The 26,769-nt window shown below is 58.8% G+C and overlaps 1 protein-coding gene across 1 annotated transcript; it reads left to right on the top strand.

Moving 5' to 3' along the window:
* Positions 1 to 51: 51 nt before the first annotated feature.
* On the top strand, positions 52 to 25,877 carry NBEAL2 (neurobeachin like 2). The gene is given in 55 exon segments (XM_030483871.1): positions 52 to 188; positions 5,167 to 5,255; positions 5,446 to 5,610; positions 6,085 to 6,166; positions 6,270 to 6,391; positions 6,469 to 6,551; positions 7,517 to 7,602; positions 8,090 to 8,375; positions 8,447 to 8,553; positions 8,772 to 8,855; positions 8,949 to 9,032; positions 9,171 to 9,269; positions 9,881 to 10,452; positions 10,540 to 10,672; positions 10,773 to 10,892; positions 10,975 to 11,305; positions 11,404 to 11,486; positions 11,592 to 11,684; positions 12,135 to 12,306; positions 12,864 to 12,997; positions 13,094 to 13,253; positions 13,329 to 13,431; positions 13,986 to 14,139; positions 14,275 to 14,433; positions 14,525 to 14,684; positions 14,861 to 14,946; positions 15,242 to 15,910; positions 15,989 to 16,167; positions 16,242 to 16,401; positions 17,557 to 17,694; positions 17,776 to 18,081; positions 18,291 to 18,440; positions 19,350 to 19,507; positions 19,587 to 19,711; positions 19,908 to 20,028; positions 20,121 to 20,278; positions 20,503 to 20,651; positions 20,654 to 20,839; positions 21,189 to 21,284; positions 21,364 to 21,488; positions 21,579 to 21,719; positions 21,802 to 21,932; positions 22,027 to 22,136; positions 22,248 to 22,365; positions 22,439 to 22,536; positions 22,617 to 22,733; positions 22,820 to 22,909; positions 23,031 to 23,140; positions 23,233 to 23,405; positions 23,669 to 23,763; positions 23,892 to 24,008; positions 24,089 to 24,250; positions 24,330 to 24,478; positions 24,574 to 24,709; positions 25,352 to 25,877. Coding segments are annotated over 55 exon segments (8,370 nt in total). The 5' UTR covers positions 52 to 137; the 3' UTR covers positions 25,457 to 25,877.
* The last annotated feature ends 892 nt before the right edge of the window (positions 25,878 to 26,769 follow it).

Here is a 26,769-nt window from a genome sequence, read left to right as displayed (position 1 = left end):
GAAAGGGCACCCCTCCCCGGTAGCAGGTACCGAGGGGGGGCCCTGTCACCGCCCCCCCCGGTACCTGGGGGAGGGCCCGGCGATGGGGGGGGGCGGAGCTGGCCGTGCCGTGCCGTACCGAGCCGTGCCGGCCCGGCATGGCTTCCCGGGAGCGGCTCTACGAGCTTTGGATGCTCTACTTCGCCAAGGTGAGGTCGGCACCGGAGGACCCCGCGCACACCCCAATTCTTCCCCCCAACCCCGGGGGGGGGCAGCACCCCTTTTTACCCCCATCACCCCCGCTGCCTGCATCCCCCTTCCATAGGGGAAAGGGAATGGCTGAGCCCTGCCTGCACCCCCCTGCCGGCACCTCCTGCCGTATCACTCCCCACTTGGGGGGGCACCGCGTTCCTTCCGTGTCCCCCATTGCGGCATGCCGTGATCCCCCCACCCCATTCTCCCCATTTGGGGGGCACCGCGCCCCCCTGCACCTTACTGCCGCATCCTGGGGGCCGCGACCGCGTGTCCTCCCCCCCCGATCCCCGTTGCCATATCCCGGGAGCGACACCCCTCCGTGGCACACCCCGTACCCCGAGTTCCGCGATCCCCTCGGGGAGCACCGCAACCCCCGGGACTCCCCCACCGCATCCCACCTATCACGGGGGGATTTGGGAGGTACACACGTCCCCTTACACCCGGCCGGGTGGGTTTTGGGGGGTCCTTTCCCCCTCCCGGGTCCCCGCACCCTTGCCCAGCAGCAGGTGCGGCCGCGGTGACATTGGAGCAGCAGCGGGGGGGAAAGGAGGGTGCCCTGTTCAGGGGGGACCCCCCCGGCACCACCGTCTGTGCCGTCTCCCCCCCCCCCGCCATCGTATTTCCCTCTGGTGGGGCAGGTCCCACAGCCAGGGGTCCTGGAGAATGGGTTTGTCCTGGCTGGCAGCATGGGGGACCCTCCGTATCCACCTCCAAAGCCCCTTGTGCTTTGTTTTCTCCTTAACTATCCATGCGTCCAGGTTTGGGGAAGGTGGGGGGATCCTGGAGGAAAGGATCACACACACCCCTCCGTGTCTTCCCAGCTCCTGTGCCGCAGGTTGAGGTGTCCATCCGGGGGGGGTTGGGGGGAAGAGCGTTATTTCTACCCCAAAACCCTGCTGTGTTCCTAGCACATGGCTGCAGGTTCCAGGAGGGATGGGGACCCTGGTGCCACCTGGGTACAGGGACAGTAGTTGTGTCCGTCTCCTCCCCTGGCCCTGCAGTGTCCCCCAGGACCCCTGGGAGGGCTTGTACGAGGGACACGTGCCACGTTGTGGGGTGTTCATACTCACCCAGGGACAGGCACCACGCTGTCAGGTGCATGTGATGAGGTGGGGACAGACATGTGCCACACCGTCATGGTGTGCGTGGTCATATGTGGACAAATGCCATGCCATTGGGGTGTTCACGCTCCCCCAGGTTCAGGTGCTGCACTGTTGGGGGGTGAGTGGTTGTGCAGGGATGGGTGGTATGTCCTTGCCTGTCCATGGTCGTACAGAGACATGTGCCACACTGTTGGGTGTTCACACTTGCACAGAGATGGGTGCTGTGCTGTTGTGGTGTGTGTGGTCATACAGGGACATGGATGTACATGCTCATGTGGGGGACATGTGCTGTGCCATCAGGTGTGCATGGTGATACAGGGACATGTGCCATGCTTTTTGGTTCCCAGGGACAGGCGCTGCACTGTAGGGGTATGCATGGTTGTATAGGGACATGCCATCAGGTGTGCATGCTTGTACAGGGATGAGTGACATGTTCTTGGGTGTCCGTGGTCATACAGGGGCACATGCCACACTGCTGGTTGTTCACGCTCACATAGGGATGGGTGCTGCACCGTTGGGGGCTGTGTGGTCATACAGGGATACGTGCCATGTCATCACGTGTGCGTGGTCATAGGGGGACACATGCCATGCCATCAGGGTCTGCATGGTTGTACAGGGGACACATCATGCTGTCGGGGTGTGCATGGTGGTACATGGCATGCTGTCGGGTGTGTGTGGTCATACAGGGACATGTGCCATGCTGTCTGTGTGTGCATGGTTGTATGAGGACACATGCCCAGCCATCAGGGTGTGCATGGTCATACAGGGGACATGTGGCACATTGTTGGGTGTGCATGGTCCTATGGGGACACTTACCATGCTGTCAAGGTGTGCATGGACATACGTGACATGCTGTTGGGTGCACATGGTCATACAGGGACGTGTGCCATGCTCTTGGGGCATGGCCATATGGGGACACTCTTGCATAGCAAGCATGCTGCACTGTCAGGGTGTGCCTGATCACTGAGCCACACCAGAGTGGTGGCCATGTCACCTCCAAGAGGCACCGAGGCGGAGGTGAGACCTCGGTGTCACCTCTGCAGCCGGGTCCTGCAGCAAAACTGTGCTGGCCTTCGCCATGGTGACGTCCCCAAGCACTGCGTGAGGGCAAGGCTGCTGAGCCATGTCCCTGCCACACATCAGCCTCTCACTGTCCCACTACTGGGTTTATTTTGAGGCTTGAATGCAGCTGGTGAAGCCACTGGTCTGGGTGTCACCTCGGTGGCAGCATTCCCCATCATCGCCCCCCTCCCTGGCGGGTGGGATCAGAGGAGGGCTGTGCACTAGGAGTGCGAGTGTTATCTCACATGGCTTTAAAATAGGGCAGAGCTCACATCACCGTGCCACCGCTGCTGGCAGGGGACAGGGATGTCCCCAGGGATGTCCTGCGAGGTGGCCATGCCAAAGCAGGGATGGTGCTAGCCGTGTTGTCCCATGCCATCCAAAGGGGCTGGCAGGGCGCTGGCAGGAACCCTAGTGGGGTCCCACCAGTGAGACCCCCAGTGTCCCCTATGGGACTCAGTGGCAGGGAGGTGACAACCTGGTGGCTTTGTCATTATTGGGCGGGAGACCGGATCTCCCGGCAGCAGCGCCAGTGAGGGATGGAGGTGCCGGCACAACGTTCCCAGGCGGCACTGCGCCGGCCGAGCCCAGAAGCCACCCAACAGGCTCTGCCAGCCGGCAACCGGCTGGGACAGGCACTGGCAGCAGAGGCGGCCGCTGGCACTGTCCCGGTGAGCGCCGCGCCAGGCCGGGATGGGACGCCGGCTCCGGGTGGGTGCAAGGCGGGGATATTGGGTGGGAGGAGGGATGCTGAGAACTGGCAAACTCAAGACAGCCCAGCTTTGGTTGCACTGATGGGGGGGTGGGAGGAGATACCAGCGAGATTTGGCTTGTGTTTTTGGCACGATCTGGTTATCCGTGGTGTTCGAAACCCACCGGCTTGGAGCTTCGTGCCCGTGCCACGTGCCAGCTCCACAGTGGTGCCCATCATCCCATGTGCCTCATGACCTTGGCTGCATCCCTGGCACATCCTGGCAGTGCTGGCGGTTGCATGGGGCTGGGGGCAAGTGGTGGCACCCCAAACCAGTGCCAGGCAGCCAGTTGCGGTGGGAGGAAGCGCCGTTGGGGCGGCGGGTGACTTGGCATTTCCTGATCCTCTGGGGTTTGTTGTGTTTTTGGGTGCTTTGCACAAGAGCAAAGCAAGGCGGTGGCGAGAAAGAGGGGGGGGAACGTGTAAAATAACTGCATCCCCCGTCCTGGCGCGGCTGCACTGGCGCAGCTCACCGAGGGTCATGGATGGCCACGCTCACCCTGGCAGCCAGGTAACAGGGGTCTGGTTGCAGGTAGGTGGGGGGACACCCCACATCCGGCTCACCCCACTAGATGCTTGCAGTTGAGTGGTACCAGCGGTAAATGGGGGAGTTCGGGAGGGAATGGCTGACATGGGGATGGATGGATGGGATAGTGGGGGGGTGGTTTGTGAAGGGATGCTGCTCGGAGGGGCGTGAGGTCTCCTTGGGGATCCCCACATTGCGGAGGTGCCGTCAGTGCCCGGAGGAGCGATGGGGCCCGCCTTGTCCCTGGGGGAGTTGGGGGTGCGGCGGTGGGTCTCTGTGGGTAGTGAGGTGCTCCCAAGCGGGGACAGTCCCCGCCTGGGCTGGGGACAGCTGAGGGTGCTGCATGGGGGTGCATGGGGACATGGGTCACCCCAAGGGGCTGCATGGTGGTGCTCAAGGGTATGGGTCACCTCAAGGTTCTGCACGGGGGTGCTTAGGAATATGGGTCACACTAAGGTGCTGCATGGGGGTGGCTCAGGGGTATGGGTCACCCCAAGGTGCTGCCTGGGGGTGCTTGGGGACATGGTTGACCCCAAGGGGCTGCACTGGGGTGCATGGGTCACCCCAAAGTGCTGTTTTGAGGTGTTCAGGGACATGGTTGACCCCAAGGGGCTGCACTGGGGTGCATGGGTCACCCCAAAGTGCTGTATTGAGGTGCTCAGGGACACGGTTGACCCCAAGGGGCTGCACTGGGATGCTCTGGACCATGGGTGACTCCAGTGTGCTGTATTTGCATGCATGGGGGCATGGGTGACCCCAAGGGTTTACATTGGAGTGCTGAGGGCTGTGGGTAACCCCAAGGTGCTGTACTGGGGTGCTCAGGAACATGGATGGCCCCAAGGGGCTCTACTGGGGTGCATGGGGCCATGGTTGACCCCAGGGTGCTGATTGGGGTGCATGGGGCCATGGTTGACCCCAAGGTGCTGCCTTGGGATGCTCAGGGCCATGGGTGACCCCCATGGGCACCGGGCGGGGGGTGCCCGGCCCCGGGGTGCGGTGGCAGCCCGGGTGAATCAGGCCATTGCACAACGTGCTGGGGGTTGTGGCAGGCACTGCTGGCTGCCCGTGCCCGGCTCTGCCAGCTGATTGGCTGGCAGCTGCCTGTAGGGGCAGGTGTTCTGGGTGCTGATTGGTTGGCAGGTCCCAAGGGTGAGGTGCTCTGTGCAGGTGGTTGGCCAGCAGTGGTCTTTAAGGGCCAGTGGCTCTTGCTGCTGATTGGCTGGTAATTGTCTCTGCGGGCAGGTGCTCTGGTTGTTGATTGGCCGGGAGCTTAACAGGTTGTGCTGTTTGGTCAGCAAGTCTACAGGTTGTGCCGCTCTGGGTTTTGATTGGTCAGCAGCTCTACAGGTTGTACTTCTCTGATTGTCCATTGGCTGAACTGACCAAGGAGGGGCTTGACCACTCTAGCTGCTAATTGGCTGATACCTCGGTGGCGGTGGTCACTGTGGGAGCTGATTGGCCAGTGGCTCCAGCCCCCCTCACCCTTGCAGAAGGACCTGTCCTACCTGCAGCAGTGGCTGGAAGCCTTTGTCATGAACTTCGAGAAGATCATCGCCCTGCCCTCGCTGGAGCCCAGGAGGTGAGGACCACCCGGCACCCTTGGCTGACACCCTGCGATGGGGGGGGACGTGACATCCACAGCTAAATTTGGGGTTGCCATGGTGGCAGCTCATCCGCTCTCAGTGGTTTTCAGCCATCCGGTCTGAGGCTTCTGGAGGGGTTGATGGTGGCGGGGGTCGCATCCTGTCACCCTGTCGTCCCCGTCACAGGCCAGAGGAGTCGGTGTCGGAGATCCCGGTGCTGCCGCGGGAGGTGCTGCAGGTGCTGAGCCAGCGGCTGGGGCAGTGCGTGGCCCAGGTCCCACGTGAGGAGGGTGCCGGGGCCAGCCTGGGGCAGGCGCTGCTCCTCCTCAAGTTCTTCATCATCATCTGCAGGTGGGTGGCACCCCTCCATCGACACCCCTGGGGGCGCCTGCCTTCCCTCCGTCCCCGCCACACATATGGGTGTTCCTGGTTTCAGTCCTCCAGCATTGCAGGATGAGCCCCAGGTGCTGGGGAGGGGATGGAGGGGACCCCCCCATCACTGGGGTCTGGCCCCCCCCCAGGTATTTGCTGAACGGACCAAACTCGTATCACCCTAGTCGCAGACTGCCATGGTCCCAAACCACCCCGGTGCCTTCCTGGATGTGCATTACCCACTCAATGAAGTGTAGCATCCCCGCCGAGACTGCATACTCCCCCCCAAATATAGCATCTCCTCAAAAAAGTGCATCATTCCCTCACACACAGAGTGTATTACCCCCACCTAAGCACGTCACCCCCCCCTTGAAGGACATCACATCACCCCAAAACATAGTATTTATCCCTCAATGTGTTATATCCCACCTACCACCTCCCGGCCTTTTGCAGGAACCTGGAAAACATCCAAGCAGACAAAACCCCTGGCTTCATCCCGGAGGTGCTGAAGCTGCTGCGGGTCTGTGCGAACAAGGTGAGGGCACAGGGAGAACCCCTGCCCTAATACTGGGGGGGACTCAGCCAGAGGATGATGTTTTTTGGCAGAGGAGGTTTAATCCTGCTCTTTTTTCTGGCAGCTGAAGACTATCCAGGAAGATGAGCGGAGCAGGATACAGCTGGAGAACGGGATGCTCTATGCCCTGCATCTCTGCGAGTGCTTCTTTGACCCCTATCAGACCTGGCGGCGGCAGCTGAGTGGGTAAGTGGAGATGCCCCCCCTGCACCCCAAAATCCCCCTCCTCGTTTTTCCCCCACACTTCACCCCTCTCTTTCCAGGGAAATCATCAGTGCGAAGGAGAAGAGTAAATACAAGTTCGCCCCAGCCCCTTTGCCCCCCGAGTTTGGCACTTTCTTCCAAGGTAAAAGGGGGTCCTACACCCCCCATCACCCACTGCATCTGGGCTTGTGTGCTCCAGCAATGGGGTGTGGGGGCACCTACAGGGTCAGTATTGGGATGCATAGAGCATCCAGGAGCATCCAGTGCATGGGATGAGATCCAGGAGCACATATAGAATCCATGGGGGCATATAGTATTCAGAGGTAGCTATGTGATTCAAGGACAAGTAGATGATTCTGCACCTGCCCCTGGTTATCCTCTACCTGTCCCACAAATATAGGATCCAAGATCTTGTATATGCCCCCAGATCAGTACTGATTCAAGGGCAAATATAGCATCCTATACCTGCTCCAGGACCCTGTATGTGCCCATAGGGGAGGTCAAATATAGGATCCTATACCTGCACCTGCAAATATAGGAGCCTATATCTGCCCCAGGACTGTTATATGCTTGGGTTGGAACTAGATCCTTTCCAACCCTAACCAATTAAGGTCCTTTCCAACCCTAACCAATCTGTGATTCTATGATTCAAGGGCAAATATATGAGCCTATACCTCAGGGTTCTGGCAGGCAAGTGTAGGATCCTGAAGCAGAGATTAAGGCCTGCACAACCTGGGATACCTGCAAAAACCAATGCAAAGGGGACTTTTTTCTGGGGAAGCCCCCCCTAAAAAAATCCTCTGAGGCAAAAGCATTGCAAAAAATCACCTAAAACTCCCAGCATACCCAACTGCCTGGAAATCCCCAAACTGAGCCCTATTTTTGAACAAACCCCCCATATTTATGAGGACAAAATAACCTTCCCTGGTGCAGCCAGAGCTGCAAAACATTTGAGCATCCTTATCCCCTCCACCATCAACAGGGTCCAGCACCCACATTCACTGGCTTTTGGGGTGGATTTGGGTAGAAAAGGGATTTTTTCCCGATTTTTTAGTTTTTTTAGCTGCTTATTCCCCAAAGTAAATCTTTCCCTTCTCATCCTTGCAGAGAGTTTCCAAGCTGGAGAGCAGCTCCCTGAAACACTTCAGCTCCGGCTTATCCATCTTTTCGGGGCCATCCTCTCCGGATCCAAGGTAGCGTTGGGAAGCAGATGGGGAGGACTTGGGATCATCATCCAAGTGATAAACTCCAGAGTTTTATTTATTCTAAACAAGATAAACCCTGGGATTAAACCACTTAATTTTCAAAAGCCTTTGAAAACCATTAGTCAAAATTCCAGCCCTAAATTCAGTGGGTTTAGCTTTAAAGAAAATAAATTAAGGAGGGGTTTGAGTTGAAGCTGCTGGTTCATCACCGGTGGGGTGGCAGATGAGAACTTCTTGGCTGAATACATTTGAGCAGAAATAGGTTTTAATTAAGCCAGTACTTAAAAATCAGGATTTAATTAATAGCTCTGAAAGTCACTTTAAATTCATTTGCACGCACCCAGGAGCAGGGTGCAGTGAGATGGGTAGAACCTGCAGCGCTGGAGATGTCAAACTCAGCATTAATAGCTTTAAAAAGGGGTTTTATATCACAATAGGCAACATAAAAGCCCGTCTCCCCCCATCATCCCGACAGCCCAACGCACTGCGGGCCATCACGCCGTCGGCAGTGGAGGCGCTGCTGGGGGTGCTGCAGCGGGGAGGCGGGGGGACCCCCTCGGTCCCCAGGTTGCTGGAGCTGGCATTGCGCAGCGTGGTGGCCGTGGTCCACGTGCTGCACAGCAGCAGTCCCGGCGCTGGCCCCGTGCCGTTGCGTGTCCTCCTGGATGGTTACTTCAGGGTGCTCAATTCGGACCTGCCGGTCACTTCCTTGGCACCAGAGGCGGCCGGTGGCCTCATCACTCTCCGTGTGCTCATGCTGGGTAGGTGGCTGGGGACGGGGATGGGAATGGGAATGCGGGATGGGTGCTGAGCCATCCTCACCTCACCGTAGATGCCATCCCGGCCATGCTGAACTGTGAGGACCGGCCAGTCCTCCAGGCTGTCTTTCTCAGCAACAACTGCTTCGAGCACATCATCCGGCTCCTCCAAAACAGCAAGGTACCAGCATTGCCACTTTGGTGTCCCTCCTTGGTGACACCAGAGTTGGGAATCTTCATCTCCATCCTCACCCTTCTTGGTTCTAGACAATGCTGGGACAGGGCAGCTGTGCTGCAGTGGCATCCGTGGGGTGGGGACCTCCATAACCCCCTTCCCTCTTTCCCCCACCCCACACTGGGTGGTGTTCCTGGAGCTGACACCCACTTTGTGCCCCACAGCTCTACCTTGGCAGCTCACGGGAGGCGAATGAAGCCCAGGACAAGGTCCCCACGCAGCCACCAGACAGGAATGGGCTCCAGCAGGTACCATGTGAGGCCACCCCATAACCAAACCTCCGGGTATGGTGTCCATCAATCGCATGGCTCAGCAGACCTGCCACCCCCATGTCCCTGTAGGTCTTCGACAGCAGCTCCGACGCCATCGCGGTCCATGCCATTGGGGTGCTCACCGCCATCATGAGCAACTCGCCCTCGGCCAAGGTGGGCAGCGGACCAGAGGCAGGGAGGACACCCCAAAAGTGGATGGGTTTGGGCATTTTCACTTTGCTAGGTGGGCTGGGGTGAAAGCAGCAAGTGGTGGGTTTCAGCAAGGGATCCCACATGCCTGTGTGCTTGCAGGAGGTGTTCAAGGAACGCATCGGCTATGCCCACCTCTACGAGGTGTTGAGGAGCCAAGGCCAACCCACCCAACGCCTGCTTCAGGAGCTCCTCAACATGGTGAGCATGACCACTTCTCCTCCACACTGAAAACAGCCCTCAGCCCTGGTGATTTGTGGTAGATCTCGGCCCCCAGCAGCCCCATTCCTTGCCCCCCAGTCCTCTCCACCCTGCTGGTTTCCAGTCAGTTTCCTCCCAAAAGGTCCTGGGCCCATCTTTAGCTCGGAGTCATGCTCACTTTTGGGAAGTATTGAGCCCTTTCTGTTGTACTACTGCTTGCTTTGGTACCGCTGGATGTGCAGGGTCTCCAAAGTGCTTGATGGCATGGAGGTTTCCAAAATGCTTGATGCATGGGGCTCTCTGAGGCGCTTTAGTGCTCAGCAGTCTCTGATGCATGAGAGTCTCCAAGACCCTTGATGCATGGGGTCTCCAAAACTCCTGATGCATGAGGCTCTCCAAGATGCTTGATGAACCCCAAAAGTCTTGGGGTTCTCCAAGACTTTTGGTGCATGAGGGTCTCTGATATGCTTGATGCACAGGAGTCTCCAAGAGGCTTGATGCACCAGGTCTCTGCTGGTACATCAAGCATCAGGAGGATTGGTTGGCCAGGGGACGATCCATCCCTCTCCACAGGGTCAGGGCTGTACCAACCAGCTCTTGTGTTTTGGCAGGCAGTGGAGGGCGACCACAGCTCCTTCCCAGTGCGCCCCATCCGCAACGAGCAACCCCTGCTCATCCTGCTGGCCTGGCTGCCGGCTCTGGCGTGCCGGGAGCTGCAGGTCTTCCTGTCAGGCTGGCTGCGGCGGCTCTGCGAAGCCTCCCTGCCCAGCCGCCTCACCTGTGTTAAGGCAGGCATGGTGGGCTGCCTGCTGGGTGCCCTGGCCACCGAGCCAGCGCTGCCCAATGCCTGCTCCGAAAACTTACTGGAGCTGCTGCGGGCATTGGGCAGCCTCTCCATTCGCCCTGGAGAGCTGCGGCAGCTGCTGCGGCTGCTGCGGCATGAGCCAGGTCAAGGACCACATCCCTACGTGGAGCCCGTCATCCGGGCACTCTCAGGGATGGCACGGGTTGAGGGACCACCCCGGGCACTGCAGTGCTTCGACCTGACACCCGGCATGGCGGGGATCATGGTGCCCACCATCCAGAAGTGGCCTGGCAGTGCCTTCGCCTTCCACGCTTGGTTGTGCCTGAGTGAGGAGGAGCCTGAGCCACCGGCAAGGCCAAAGAGGAGGCAGCTCTACAGGTGATGCTCAATGGAGGGACCAGGGCGGCTAAGGTGAGCATGAGGAGGTGCAGCACCACCATCCTCACCATGCTTCTTCCCCAACAGCTTCTTCACAGCTGGCGGGACAGGCTTTGAGGCATTCTTCACTGGTGGCGGCGTGTTGGTGGTAGCCGTCTGCACCAAGAAAGACTACATGACAGTGGCATTGCCAGAGTTTGCCTTCAATGACTCGGCTTGGGTGAGCATCATCCCAATCCCTGTCCCTGTATTCATCCCCATCCCCATTGGAGGGACAACAGGGACACCAGGATACCTGATGCTCCTCGTTGTCCACTCAGCACTGCATTGACATTGTCCATGTTGCTGGCCGCCGGCCCTTTGGCCAGAACATCGTCAGCATCTATGCCGATGGGCACCTGCGGAAGACGGCACAGCTGCGCTTCCCCTCCCTCCATGAGGTGGGGGACCCTCCCAGTGCCCAGCCAGACCCCTCACCTTGGCATGGAGCTGGGGTCTGAGCACAACTCATCTCCCTTCCAGTCCTTCACCTCCTGCTGCATTGGCTCTGCGGGCCACCGGACCACCACCACCACTGCCACCACCACCAGCCACACACCAGCTTCCCATGGGCCAGAGCTGGTCTTCCCCCCGCACCCAGCGCTGGGCCGCTCCCAGTCTGTCCCCGCCGCACTGGGACCCCATGCTTGGACCCCGACTCAGCCACCCACCGAGGGGGTGGTGGCCACCACAGCAGCCGGCAGCCAGGACACTGAGTGGGGCAGCCCCACCTCCCTGGAGGGTCACCTTGGCTCCGTGGCCATCTTCTGTGAGGCTCTACAGCAAGCCCAGGTCAAGACGCTCTTCTGCACAGGTATGTCAGGATGGGACTGGGGGAAGTCCACAGGAGTGCTGGTGCCCACCAGGGTCTTCTCCACCATGCCCCAGCTCATCCCAGTCCTCTTTCCTCAGGACCAAACATCACATCACCGTTCACACTGGAAGGTGACTTGGCAGAGCTCAGCAGCAAGCTCTTGCTGTACTACACCCCACAGGTGAGGAGAGCCATCCCTTTGGTGATGGGGACAGCGCTGGTAGACCCTTGGCCATAAGTGAAATCTCCAGGAGCATGAGGATGCTCTCATGGTGCTTTCTTCTAGGCCTGCAGGAACAACATCTGCCTGGACCTCTCTCCCAGCCATGGCTTGGATGGAAGGCTGACGGGGCACAAGGTGGTCAACTGGGACATCAAGGTATGTTGGGTAAAGGGAGGCTCACCTGGCCCATCCACCCTGTGGCATGGAGGCAGCTGGGTCCCTTCTTGGGTACAAGGCCAGGGCAGGACCTCTGCAGGGTCTTGGTTACCTGTGGTGGTTCCCCTGGACTCTACAGGGACTCTGCGACATGATACTGGGTGAACCTGCATGACCCATAAGTCCCTAAGGATCTGCCTGCCCCATAGGCCCTCAGCATCCAGGGTGGGCACCATGGGAGCAGGTGATTTCTGGGGACCTGTGTTAGGTTTGTGCTGTAGGGTGGGTCTGGGCACATTGCAGTCTTTGCTAGCCACAGGGTCTGGCTTTCCCCGGCTTGGGCTGAGCCTGTGAGCAGGCAGGATGGAGCCCAGCTGCACGTGCAACCTCCTCCTCTATGCTGCCATCACCATGCAGCACCCTGCAAAGCCTCTTGCCTCCCTCCGGCAGGATGTGGTCAACTGTGTGGGTGGGATGGGCGTGCTGCTGCCCCTGCTCGAGCAAGTGGTGTCCAAGAAGGAGGAGCCTGAGGATGAGCAGGAGACCAACGACCTGATGGGGCCAGAGCTGACATCCTCCAGGAATGCCCAGGGCATGCTCATCCCACTGGGCAAGTCTTCAGGTGAGGACCTCAGGGGATGTGGAGCAGGAGCCATCCTGCTCAGGTGGCTGGAGGTAACCCCGCTGACACGTAAGTGCTGCCTGGACTAAGCTGGTGTCTACCACAGGCAGGAGAGGTCTTGCCTGAGGCAACCAAGAATTATGGGTAATGGAGAAAGTGTTGACATCTTTTAATGTTGTTATGCCTCAATTCATCATAAACAAGCAGTTCTGGGAAGATGAGGGTGACTTCAGCCTGCTTACCTCCAGTTCGCCTTTGCGTAGAGTCTCTGATGTCTTGTAGTAGAACTGGGTTCATGCAAGAGCCGCCTTCTCCATAGATGAAATGTGCTTTCTCCCAATACCCAGCTGCTTATTTCCAAGCTCAGAGCAACAAAGGTTTCCACTTGCATAAATCTGGGGGAAAAAGGAGAACAGGCTGAAAAGTTTGCAGTGGAACATTAATGGTGAGGTCTTCAGGATGCCCTTTGCAGGCAGATACAGGCAGTGCTGTAGAATGGCGTTCGCATGGGCACAGGGCTCACAGCTACTGGTGGGGCTCTGCCCTGTGCCTTGCAGAGAGCAGGCTGGAGAGGAACAGCGTGGCCGCCTTCCTGCTGCTGGTGAAGAACTTCATCCAGAACCATTCGGTGAACCAGGAGAGCCTGGTGCAATGCCACGGGCCGGCCATCATTGGGGCGCTGCTGCAGAAGGTGTGGTGGGCTACCGAGGGCTCCATCCCGTGGTCCCCAGTGCCATTCCCCAAGGGGGATGCAGGGGCTGCAAGCCTCACTTCTCACCCGTGGCAGGTCTCCAGCCCACTGCTGGACATGAGCACATTGATGGCCTCGCAGATCCTCATGGAGCAGGTGGCCTCTGAGGGCAGCGGGTTCCTGCTGCACCTCCTCTACCAGCATCTCCTCTTCGACTTCCGCATCTGGAGCAACAGTGACTTTGCTGTCCGATTAGGTGTGAACCGGGGGTGTTTGGGGGTGTTCTCCATCCCAACTGGCCTCTATGGCTACTCACACCTTCCCCCTGCAGGTCACATCCAGTATTTGGCCAACGTTGTCAAGGACCACAAGCAGCGCATCCGCAAGAAGTACGGGGTGCAGTACATCCTCGACTCCATCCGGACATACTATGGGTGAGCTGCCACTTGTAGCTAGGACCTCTATTTTCTGTTGTGGTGGTGGGCTTCACCTCTTGGAGCTGCAGTTTGGGGTAAACACCATTTGTTGGGGTAATATTGCCCCTGCAAGCACCTCATGGGATGCTTTTTCAGTGTGAGAGCATAGTGGTGGGGGCAGGACCCTCCACTCCCCATGGCCATGCCCCATGCCTAAGCCTCCACTCAGAGTTGTGCCCAGTCAGCCCCAAATCCACTTTCAGCATCTCTCCAGCAGCAACCAAGAGCATGGTGGTTCCTGCAGCAAGCTGATGCCCTTTTCTTATCTGACCCGATGTGTTTATGCATGCCAGTAATACTGAGAGTGTTCACACCCCACAGAGACCCAAATGTGTGGGGTGGACATTTCCCAGTGGTCAGGGTTGGCTGGAAGGGATGTCCACACTGGGCTGTCCCAAAGCATCTTGGACTTCATGGTGGGATTTGGGATCATGCTGGCAGTGGGTGACAAGGGGCAGGAGGGTGGCTGTGCATGTGCACAGAGGAAATGCCCATGCATGTCCATCCATCAGCACCTCTAGGGAGAAGACCACAGCCACCGATGACATCAAGACAGTGCAAACATCCCTCTTCAGCTTGGTGAAAGATTTCTTCTGCAGAAGCTTCTCTGGGGAGGAGATGCAGAGCTTGCTGAGCTATGTGGCTGGGGCACAGGATGAGCAGCAGGTACAGCCACCCTGGTCCCCAAACACCTCAGTGTGCTGTGGGCTGACCTAACACTTGGCAGCAGGTGGGGAGAAGCTGCTGAGGTCCCAGTGGGGCAGATGGAGGGCAGTGGACAATCAGCCCCATGTCCTGCAGGTCTGCGGGGCACTGGAGGTGATCCACAGCCTGTTGAAGGGCTCACCTGCCCAGGACCAGCTCTTTGCCTTCCTCTTTGAGCCAGGCCATGTGGAGGTCCTCTTCTCACTGCTGGTGCAGAAGAAGTTCTCAGATGAAGTGCGGGAGAGGGTCTTCAAGGTAAGGCGGGCCCTCAGTGCCAACGTCTTGCCATCCTCAGTGGCCAGGGGCTTTGCTGCAGCAGGGTGGCCACATTTCTCTGTCTCACCAGGTGCTCTACAAGATGCTGAAGTATGAGAAGGTCCCTGAGCGCAGCAAAAACCGCCTGAAGCTGAAGGACATTGGGTACCAGGGGCTCATCGCCTGCCTCAGTGACATCCCTGGCTCCATGCTGCTCTTCCGTTGCCTCTCAGAGCAGGTCCTCGGTGCAGGTACTTTGTGCCCTACCAAAACCAGGCTAGCCCTGACCACCCATCCCAAACACATGCCATGGGGTCATCATTGTGGCTTCCCATGAGGTTCAGCTAGTCTTGGGACTGGGGGCCTTTGGTGCTTTCGGGGACAGAAGGAGGTGTCCCACCACTGTATTCTCTCAACTTGTCCGTAGACCCTCCCAACTACAAGGACCTAGTGGCCGTGGTTTACCTGTCCCACCGGGCTGAGCTGACCGTCCGGCTCGACATCTGCCGCAAGGTGAGCCGGGTGGTGGGTGCAAGGGGCTGTGACTGAGTTGTTGCCTTGGAGCTGAGTTTCCTGGGCACTCAGTCATGCCCAAACACAGGGGCCATGGGGATGGTGGTAACACAGAGCTGCCAGCACCTGGACATACCAGCAGGGAGGTGGTACAGTGCCAGCACCCCATGATGATTATAGAGGATCTGAGGTGCTCATGACCAAGCATCCTGCCCCTGGGAGGAGCCAGCCCCCCAAGACACTACCAGGAGCTGGGTTAACATCATCAGGTCTGCCTCTTCACTTCCTCTTGCAGCTCTTCCACCTGATCTACGCGCAGCAGGACATGGTGAAGCAGCTGGCGAGATTGGCTGGCTGGCAGGACACACTCACCAAGCTCTACGTCAAGGAGTCCTACGAGTCCCGCCAGCACAGCCTGAGCAACGGGAGCAATGGGGGCTGCCTGGAGCTCCTCCGCCTCTCGGACCCCTCTGGCAAGGACGGGACAAGCCCGCCGCCAGCTGAGCTGCAGGAGCTGGATGTTTTCCTGCCACTAGGCTATGAGGCCTCAGACCAGGAGCTCTCCGAGGGCTTTTCTGACCACTCCATCTCCCCAAGTGGCCGCACCAAGTCCTTCCACTCCTACAACTTCAAGTCTTTTGACTCCTCCGACCGGGCCAGCCGCTCATCCTCCAATCCTGGTGATGGTCCTCCCTTTGATGGTGTCTACCACCCACTCTCACCCTTCTCCACCTCACCCTTCGACCTGGGGCTCGACCTGGCCAGCACCAGCTCCATCGCCACAGCTGAGAGTGGCACACAGACCCCTGCCAGCGGCCCTGGCACCCCCTCACCCCTGGAGAGCTTCAAGCCCTTCCCAGGGATGCGAGCACGCAAGAGCTCCAGCCTCTCAAATGTCCTGGATGAGAGCAGCTACCAGGACATGCTGCCCAGTGACAACATTTCCAACACCAGCAACCCCCAGGTGAGCCCCAGACCATTGTGCCCATCACCCTGGGCTATGCTGGACACAGGACCTCTCACCCTTCCTCTCCGTTGGCAGCAAACGCCTGAGGAGGAGCTGTGCAACCTCTTGACCAACATCATCTTCTCGGTGACATGGCGTGGCGTGGAGGGCTGGGACGATGTGGCATGGAGGGAGCGCGGGCAGGTCTTCTCCGTTCTCACAAAGCTGGGGACAGCGTGCGAGCTGGTGCGGCCTCCCGATGAGATCAAGCGCAGGTGAGTCCTGCGCAGGTCTGGGTGGGTGCATGCCAAGGGAGGACCACCCTACAGAGCTGCCTGCTCTCCCATAGCCTGCTGGAGATGATGCTGGAGTCAGCGCTGACGGACCTGAAGGAGTCGGGGCCAGCCACCCTGCCTGGTCTCACCCACAACGCCCTCAAGCTGCTGCGGCTGCTCCAGGACTTCTTGTTCTCCGAGGGACACAACAACCAGGCCCTGTGGAGTGAAAAGGTGCATTGGCACAAGCAGGGGTTCCTGATCCCAAACTCAAGCTCTGAACCCTAATGCTAAACCCTAACTGCTGACACTAGCCCTAAACCCTGCCCCTACCTGCAGCCCTTGAACCTAATCTTAGAAAATAAGCTGTGCCTTAATCCTAAACCGCAACCCTAACCCATAACCAGTAAATCAAACCCTAACCCCTAAACCTAACCCTAAAGCTTAGCCCTAGCCCTAAGCCCTTGCCATAAACCCGACTCTAACTCTAAACCTTGACCCTAACCCTGCACCCTTGCTGTGAAGCCCAATCCTATACCCTAGTCCCAACCCCTAATTCTAACCCTTAACCCCACTCCTACAACCGTACCATAAACCCAGATCCAATACTCTAATCTTGTATGCTAAAATCTAACCCTAAACCCCATCCCTAACTCTTAACCTGTAAATCTAACCCTAGCCCTTGCTGTAAACCCTAATCCTACACTATTGCTGTAAAGCCTAACTCTGATCCAAAACCCTAACCTCTACACCCTTACTGTAAACTCAGAACCCTAGCCCTATGCCCTAAGCTATAGCCCTAAACCATAAACTTAACTCATAACTATACCCTCTAAATCCAAATCCTAAACCTTAAGCCTATATCCTTGCGATAATTCTCAGCCCTAACCCCATTTCTATACCCTAGCCCTAACCCAAATCCCCACCCTTAACCCTAACCCTACACTCTTACAGGAAACCAAAATCCTAATCCTATATCCTAAATTCTAACCTTAAGTTATAGTTTACAAATCTAACCATACCTCCTAAATCCTAACCCTAAACCTTAACCTTACATCCTTGCTGTAAACTTCAACCCTAATCCCAATCCTATACACTATCCCTAACTCCAATCCTAACCTTTAACCCTTACCCTACACACTTACCATAAACCCATACCCTAAGCCCCAATCCATAACCCTGGTGCCAAACCCAAACTAGTTTGTCATTAGGGCACTGAGTCCAGATTCTAACCTACCCCTAAACCCTAATCCAAACCCCTACCCATAACCCAAACCCATGTCAGTCAAAGCCCCCCCATGATGGGGACAGACCTGGTGGCTTTGCACCCACCCAGCCAGAGAGGTGGGGGGTGCATGGCCGTGTGGAGGGCTCACTCTGCCCCCCCAGATCTACGAGGGGGTAAGCAGTCTGCTGGACAAACTGGGCGTCTGGTACCACCTGGCCAATGGCACCTCTGACCTCAAGGAGATGGCCCAGACTGGTCTACGCATCCTCGTGGGCTACATCATGCTGCAGGACCCCCAGGTGGGTCACCCTGTCTTGGGGTGAGACCCCAGCCCTTGGGGCAGGGCAGATGGCCCCATCTGATGGCTGTGTTCCCCCCAGTTGCACTCGCTGGCATATGTGAAGCTGCACAGCCTGCTGCAGACTGCCTCGGCTCCCAGAAAGGATGAGGCTTGCTACCTCCTGGGCAAGCTGGAGACCCCGCTGCGGCGCTCGCTGGACGCCAGGTCAGAGACCTTCTCCTGGTTGGTGCCCATTGTCCGTACACTGATGGACCAGTGCTATGAGACCCTGCAGCTGCAGCTCTTCCTGCCCTCGCTGCCCCCCACCAACGGCAGCCCCACTTTCTACGAGGACTTCCAGCTCTTCTGCACCACGCCGGAGTGGAGAGGCTTCATTGAGAAGCATGTGAGTGCCATGGGGTGGCACCGCTGTTGTGGGAACACCTTCACAGGTTTAGAGATGGGTCCATGCTGTGGCAGGGTTCCCATGTCACCACCAGGGTGGGATAGCCTGCAGGGGTGACCTCCAGGGCAGGGATGCTCATAGCCTGGAGGATGGTTGGTGGGTGCCCAGCCCTGCAAACACCTCCCTTCTTGTCCCGGTTCTCTCGGTAGGTGCAGCCCACCATGGCCCAGTTTGAGATGGACACCTTTGCCAAGAGCCACGACCACATGTCCAATTTCTGGAATGCCTGTTACGATGCCATGATGAGCAGCTCCCAGCGGCGGGAGCAAGAGAAGGCAGCCAGTGGCAAGATGTTCCAGGTACTGCCTGCTCCTCACCCCTGGGATATCACCCTGGAAATGTGCTTCTCATCCTGGGGACATGCTCCTCACCCCAAAGATGTCATCCAGGGGATGTGCTCCTTGCTCTGGGGTTGTCATCCTAGCGGCATGCTGTTCTCCCTGAATAAATAATCCTGGGGATTGTGCTCCTCATCCTGAGGAGTGTCATCCTGGGGACATCCTCCTCACCCTGGGGACATGGTCCTTGGGACATACTCCTCATCCCATGGACATCATCCCAGGGATGTGCTTGTCAACCCAAGGATGTTTTTTCATGGGCTCCTCACCCTGGGTACGTGCTCCTAACCCCAGGGACATCACCCAGTCATGGGGATGTGCTCCTCACCCTGGGAACATTAATTCCGGGAGTGTGCTTTTCATCTTGGGGATGTCATCATGGGGAGATCCTCCTTGTTTTGGGGACATTGTCCTCAGGATGTGCTCCGCATCCTGGGGACATTGTTCTGGGGACATGCTCCTCACCCCAGGGACATCATCCTAGGGATGTGTTCCTCAGTCTGGGGTTGTCATCCTAGAGACATTCTCCTTGCCCCAGGGACATGCTCCTCAGCCTGGGAATGTTAATCCTGGGATGTGCTCTTCATCTCAGGGATGTTATCCTGGGGACATGCCCCTTACCCCAGAGACACTGCCCTCAGGAAGTGCTCTTCATCCTGGGGACATTTTACAGGGATGTGCTCCTCATCCCAGGAACACCATCCCAGAGATGTGCCCATCATCCTAGGGATGTGCTCCTTACCCCAAGTACATTATCCTGCGGATATTCTCCTTGCCTTGGGGACAACACCCCATGGACATGCTCCTCGCCTTGGGGATGTCCCCAAGCCCCAGTCCTGCTGTCACTTCACTCTCCTGCTCCCTTGGCAGGAGCTAGTGCTGGAGCCAGCAGCAAAGCGCTCCAAGGCAGAAAACATCCGACACGCCAACGTGCTCAAGCAGGCCAACAACCACCACAGCACCGTGCTGAAGCAGTGGCGGTCCCTGTGCCGCCTCCTCACCTCTCCCCGCTCTGCCTGGGCTGACCGGTGAGCCCCCACCTCGGTCCCCAGGGAGGGTGGCATGGCTGGGGGTCCCCAGGGGTACCTCACCTTCACCTGCCCCCAGGAACCCACCGGAGGTTCGCTGGAAGCTGTCAAGTGCCGAGACCTACTCCAGGATGAGGCTGAAACTGGTGCCCAACGTGAATTTTGACCAACACTTGGAGGCCAGCGCCCTACGTGACAACTTGGGTGAGGCTGATGGGAGTGGGGAATCCAGGGGTCCCCCCATGCCACAGGCAAGAGGGAGCCACCAGTTGGATGTACATGGTGGGGTTGAGCTGGGAGCTGTCATGGACTCTGTTGGGATCGGGGGGTGTGATGGGGTCGTTCACAGCACTTGCCCCCCAGCTATGAGGGAGGCCTGCTGACCCCCTCCTCATTTCAGGAGCTGACCACCTCCACAACCCCGCCGAGTCCCTCCCACTTGCCATGGCCAAGGAGGCCAAGGTGAGCGAGCTGGAGGATGACCAACTGGCCGAGGAGGACCTCCCTGTCCTGGACAGCCAGTGAGTGTTCCTGTTCCCTGCTATGGCGCTGGCTCGACCAGACTGGGGGTGTCACCAGGGCGGTCTCCTAACCCCCCTGGGGTGTCACCCAGGGCTGAGCCCAAGGAGCAGAACCAGCGAGAGAAGCTGGTGGTCTCAGAGGACTGCGAGCTCATCACGACGGTGGCCGTCATCCCCGGACGCCTAGAGGTGACAACCCAGCACGTCTACTTCTACGACGGCAGCAGTGAGAAGGAGGAGACGGAGGGAGGTAACAGTGTGTGCTACTCGGGGGGTTCCTGCAGCAAGGCAGGGTGAGGAACCCCCCACCCATCCAACCCCCCCCCCCAGAAGCCCATCGCACCGAGTGCTAGTTGTTTTGGGGGTGGGATCCTCCCAGTCCCAGGGTGATGCTGGCCCCAATCACTGCCTTGGGAATGGGAGTCTGGGTGGATGGTGACACCTGCGGGGCTCTGTGTCCCCCCATCTCAGCAGGAATTGGCTATGACTTCAAGCGCCCCTTGTCCCACCTCCGGGAGGTCCACCTGCGCCGCTACAACCTCCGTCGCTCTGCACTGGAGCTATTCTTCATCGACCAGGCCAACTACTTCCTCAACTTCAAAAAGAAGGTGGTGGCAACCTTCCCCCTGCCCCAAACCCCCTCCTGGGGCCACAACGCTGCCCAGGCTCCAGCCACTCCATGTCCCCGCCTCTATCCCCCCAGGTGAGGAACAAGGTGTACTCCTGCATCCTTGGCCTGCGTCCCACCAACCAGATCTACTTTGGCAGCCGGTCGCCCCAGGAGCTGCTGAAAGCCTCAGGGCTCACACAGGTACCAGCCCACCCTTGCCCACCTCCACCCCGTATTTCCCCTTCTTCTTGGCAAAGGTGAGGGTGCCAGCATGGGATAGAGATGCTCATGGACCAGGGATGGCCATGGGACTAGGGATGGCCATAGGATGGGGATGGTCATGAGACCAGGGATGGCCACAGAATGGGGATGGCTATGGGACCAGGGATGGCTATGGGACCAGAGATGGTCGTGGGATGGGGATGACCATGGGACCAGGGACAGTCTGGGACCGGGGATGGCCATGGGACCAGCCCAGCCATGGGGTGGGGGTATCTGCCCCATCTTCTGCCTCTGCCAACCCATCTTGGCAACGCTTCCTTCGCTCCAGAAATGGGTCCTGCGGGAGATCTCCAACTTTGAGTACCTCATGCAGCTGAACACGATCGCGGGGCGCACCTACAATGACCTCTCCCAGTACCCTGTGGTGAGCCCCATGTTCCCCGCATGGTCCCCGCAGTGATCCCGTGCCCCCCTCCAGCCTCACCCAACTCCCACCCCCTCAGTTCCCCTGGATCCTGCGGGATTACGTCTCGGAGACCCTTGACCTCACCAACCCAGCAGTGTTCCGGGACCTGTCCAAGCCCATTGGGGTGGCCAACGAGCGGCATGCCCAGGACGTGAAGGAGAAGTGAGTACCCCACAAATGAGGGATGTGGGATGCAGGATGTGGGGAGCGTTTGGCTGACTCCTGGTGGACCCCCCTCCACCTCGTCCCCAGGTACGAGAGCTTTGAGGACCCCACAGGCACAGTGGACAAGTTCCACTACGGCACACACTACTCCAACGCAGCGGGGGTCATGCACTACCTGATCCGCACCGAGCCCTTCACCACCCTCCACATCCAGCTGCAGAGTGGCAGGTGGGTGCCCAGTGAGTGCACCCCAGGGAGAGGACATTATGGGGGGACGAGCAGGCTCCAACCGGTTGTCCTGTGCTACCAGGTTTGACTGCTCAGACCGGCAGTTCCACTCGGTGCCAGCAGCGTGGCAAGCCCGCATGGAGAACCCTGTGGATGTAAAGGAGCTCATCCCTGAGTTCTTCTACTTTCCGGAGTTCCTGGAGAACATGAACGGTGAGGGGCACCCATCGTCCCCACCATGGGGACAGCACCCATGGGAGCACAGCGGGGGTCAGCATCCCTCACCCCCTGCTTGCTGTGCCTGCAGGCTTTGACCTGGGCTGCCTGCAGCTCTCCAATGACAAGGTGGGCGACGTGGTGCTGCCCCGGTGGGCGCGCTCCCGCGAGGACTTCATCTACCAGCACCGCAAAGCCCTGGTGAGGTGGTGGAGCTCACCCAACCCCTCCTCTGCTCCCATCCTTGGGGGGGGGTCGCTGCAGGGGGTGATGGGCATTCCTGGCCCATCCTGATGCCCCATCCTTGGACAGGAGTCGGAGTACGTCTCAGCCCACCTCCATGAGTGGATTGACCTCATTTTTGGGTACAAGCAACGAGGCCCGGCCGCCGTGGAGGCCCTCAACGTGTTCTACTACTGCACCTATGAAGGTGAGCCATGGGACAAGTAATGGGGGGAGTACCTGCCAGGCGGCACCCCCACCGTGACCATCCCCATCCCCAGGGGCTGTGGACCTGGATGCCATCGCTGATGAGACACAGAGGAAGGCTCTCGAGGGCATCATAAGCAACTTTGGGCAGACGCCCTGCCAGCTGCTCAAGGTAGCTCATACCCCCACCCCAAAACACCAGCCCCTTTCAGGGGGCCACCCCCCTTTTCATGGGTTCCCTCGGCTCTCCAGGAGCCCCATCCCGCCCGGCTCTCAGCAGAGAGTGCTGCCCGGAGGCTGGCCCGCCTCGACACCCGTTCACCCAATGTCTTCGAGAACCTGGACCAGCTCAAGTCCTTCTTTGTGGAGGTGAGGACAACCCCAGGGGTGCCTGGCTAGGATTAGGGAGGTGGTGGTGGCCAGGAGAGTACCCACTAGTTGCTGTCTCCGTGCAGGGCATCAGCGATGGGGTGGCCCTGGTGCAAGCTGTGGTCCCCAAGAACCAGGCACACTCCTTCATCACTCAGGGATCACCTGACGTCCTGGTGAGTGCAGGGGAACTGAGGCATGGGTGCATGCTGCTATCCTAGGGGGTGGACTGGGACCAAGCCCCAGGAGGGCTCTAGTGGTGGGAGTTGTGTCACCTCCCTCTCCATCTCTGCCCAGGTCACCGTGAGCGCCAATGGCTTGTTGGGGACCCATAACTGGTTACCCTATGACAAAAATATCTCCAACTACTTCAGCTTCACCAAAGACCCTACTGTCTCCAACACAAAGTAAGTTGGGCACGTGGTACCTGGGGAGGGTTCCTGGAGGTGCCACCAGCTTGCTCATGGCTCTGCCACTGTCCCATGTCCCTCCCCACCAGGACCCAGCGCTTCCTGCAGGGCCCCTTCGCCCCTGGTGCAGACCTCTGCTCCAGCACACTGGCTGTGTCCCCCGATGGGAAGCTGCTTTTCAGTGGGGGACACTGGGACAACAGCCTCCGCGTCACCTCGCTGGCCAAAGGGAAGGTCGTGGGGCACATCACTCGGCACATAGGTATGTCCTCCTCCAGTCATGAAGGTCGAATGAGTTTGTAGCACGATGGGAGAAGGTACGGGACATGCGAGAGAGGAGGGGACATGAACCAGTGCCTCCCATCTTCTGGAGACAGTCCAGGCTCCATTTCAGTCCCAGGATGGGATTAGGGTTAGCAGACTCTCCACACCTCAAAATACATCTTGATGCTATCCCCTGGGTTTGGGGTACCAAGCATGGTGAGTTGGGATGAGCACCTCACGGTGTCCCTCTGGGTATCACAGATGTTGTCACCTGCCTGGCACTTGACCTCTGCGGCATCTACCTCATTTCTGGGTCCCGGGACACCACCTGCATGGTGTGGCAGGTCCTACAGCAGGTAGGGGGTTGTTCCTTACCCCATGTTCCAGCCATGGTGGGGTAGGCAGCCCTACCCACGCTTCAGCCATGGAGCTCGTGGTGGGCACTGCCACCAGGTCACTGAGGTCCCCGTGTCCCCAACACCAGGGTGGGTTTTCCAGCGGCTTGGCTCCCAAACCCGTGCAGGTCCTGTACGGCCACGACGCTGAGGTGACATGCGTGGCCATCAGCACCGAGCTGGACATGGCGGTGTCGGGCTCCAAGGTGAGCTAGGGTGGTGGACTGGGCAGCCGGGTGTGCGGCAGGGTGGACAGTGCCACCATCATCACCTTGTATGCCCTTAGGATGGTACCATCATCATCCACACCATCCGCCGGGGTCTCTTCATCCGGTCCCTGCGGCCTCCTGGTGAGAGCTCACCACCCGCCATCCTCTCCCACTTGGCTGTGGGGCCAGAGGGGCAGGTGGTGGCCCAGACCGCCGTGGGTCAGCAAGCATGCTTGAAGGTACGGCCAAGTGTCCCTGCGTCCTCCCTGTCATCACCATCAGCGTGTGTGTTCCCCCTGACTTTGCGCTGTCTTTCAGGACAGGTTCGCGCTGCACCTCTACTCGGTGAATGGGAAGCACCTCTCCTCCGTCCCGCTGGATGAGGAGGTGACAGCCATGTGCCTGACGGAGGACTTTGTGGTGCTGGGGACCATGCAGTGTGGGCTGGAGATCCGTGACCTCCAGAGGTGAAAGCTACCACCCGCCTTGTCCCACTCCAGCCACCCCCTTGGGGTGCCTGGGGGGCTCGAGGGGTCCCATCCTACCACTTGTCTTCTCACAGTCTGAGGGCAGCCGTGCCCCCTGTGCCCATGCGGGTGCCTGTCCACAGCGTGTCTGTCACCAAGGAGAAGAGTCACATCTTGGTGGGGTTGGAGGATGGGAAGCTTATCGTGGTAGGGGCTGGACAGCCCGCTGAGGTGAGTGTGGACCCCCACCACCTGGGGGGGTTGTACCTCAGTGTCCCCTGGGCGCTGCTGGGCTGGGGATCTCTGTTTGTCCTCCTTGCTCTCCAGAGCAGAGGGGGACAGGGGTGGGGTGAGGGAGATATGGGGAAGGAGATACGGGAAAGGGAGGGGATGAAGGTGGAAGTGGGTATAGGGAAGGAGATGGAGGTGGAGAAGGGGATTGTGGGTAGATGGTGATGAGGAAGGGGTTGGGAAAGGGATGGGGATACAGGTAGGAAAGGGAATGGGGATAAGGACTTGAAAGGGGAAGGGGATGAGAGAGTGGAGCAAAGAATGGGGTTTGGAAGGGGCTGTGTGATGAGAAAGGGTTGAGAGTGGTGGATGTTTGGTAGAGGATGGAGATGGATAAGGGGATGAGGATAAGGATGATAAAAATGGGGATGGAGAAGAGGATGGACATTTGAGAGATGACAGTGATGGAGAAGAGGATGGGGAAGGAGAAGAGGATAAGGGGGGAGATGGCAAAGGGAAAGAGGATGGAAAAGGGGATGGAGGTTTGGGAGGTGATGGGGATGGAGAAGGAGATGAGGATGGATAAAGAATATTGGGATGTGGAAAGGGACGGGGTGTGGGTGCTCATCCCCTCTTGCCCAGGTGCGACCAGGCCAGTTCCACCGGCGGCTGTGGCGCTCCACGCGGCGCATCTCCCAGGTCTCGGCCGGTGAGACAGAGTACAACCCTGCCGAGGGCAAGTCCTAGGCTGGCACCCAACACCTGCCCAGGGTGTCCGGCACAGAGACAGGGGTCCCCCTGCACCCCGCAGAGCCAGGGGGGTCGGTGAGCCCCATGCTGCCTGCAGGCTGCCTGCTCAGCCCATCGCCCGTGGCCTTATCCAGCCTCCGGTGGGGTGGGGGGCACAGGATTGCCCCCCCAGTTTTAGGGGCACATGTCCCCTCGTCCTGCGGAAGGATGGGGGAGAGGAGGAGGTGGCGGCGGGGACCCCTCGCTGGGAAGGGGGGTGCCACGTCCCCCCCGCCGTTCCGCTGGCCAGGAGCCGGCCAGTGTGTTCCCTCTTCCCCCCTTTTTTGTTGTTTTGTTGGTTTCTTTTCTATCCATTTTTAGATCTTTTACAGAAAAAGAAATTAATAATAATATATCTATGAGAAGTAAATGTGTGCAAGGCCCTTGTTCTGCCGTGTGCCAGATGGGGGAGAGACACCCCCTCTGCGCTATGCCCCTGCTCCCCTGTGCCCCTCTCTCCCATGTATCCCGCTCTCCAGTGCCTGTGTCTCACCCTGGGGTGTTCTGGGGCCTGTTCTGCCTTCATCACATACTGGGGCCATCCCAGCACAGCGTGCGCTCTAGGAGCTGGATCCAGCCAGGCTGGGACATGGGGACACACATGTCATGAGTGCAGAGGGACGCAGGAGCTCTGCACCCACGTGTCATGAGCCCATGGGGCTCAGCAGCCGTGTAGCCATGTGTGACAAGTGTAAGGGGTCTCAGTAACCCTGTACCCATGTGTCACGAGCATGGGCGGTCTCAGTAGCTGTACACACGTGTCACAAGCATGGGGGTTCTCAGCAGCCATGTACCTGTGTGTGACAAGTGTGGGGATCTTGGCAACCCTGCACTCATGTCACGAGTGTGGGGAGTCTCAGCAGCCATGCATCCCTATGGCAGGGCTGGGGAACTGGAGGGCTTTTTCTCATCAGCTGTGCACCCATGTGTCAGGAGCGCAGGGGGTCTCAGCAACCAGGCACCTATGTGTTCTATGGGGGTCTCAGCAGCTGCGCACCCATGTGTCGCAAGTGTGGGGGGTTTCAGCAGCCATGTACCCACATGTCATCAGCGTGGGGGGTCTCGGCAACCACACAACCATGTGGCGTGAGCACGGAGGTCTCGGCAGCCATGCACCCGTGTGTCACGAGCCGTGGGGGTGGTCTCAGCAGCCGTAAACACACATGTCATGAGCATGGGGGTTCTCAGCTGCCATGTACCCACATGTCACAAGGGTGGGATGTCTCAGGGGCTGTGCACTGCACAGGGTGGTCTCAGCAGGCACGTACCGG

The sequence above is a fragment of the Strigops habroptila genome, chromosome 1 (assembly GCF_004027225.2).
Source record: "Strigops habroptila isolate Jane chromosome 1, bStrHab1.2.pri, whole genome shotgun sequence".
Taxonomy (NCBI): Eukaryota; Metazoa; Chordata; class Aves; order Psittaciformes; family Psittacidae; genus Strigops; species Strigops habroptila.
Note: the sequence above shows the minus strand (reverse complement) of the source record. Positions and strands in the feature narration are given on the sequence as shown.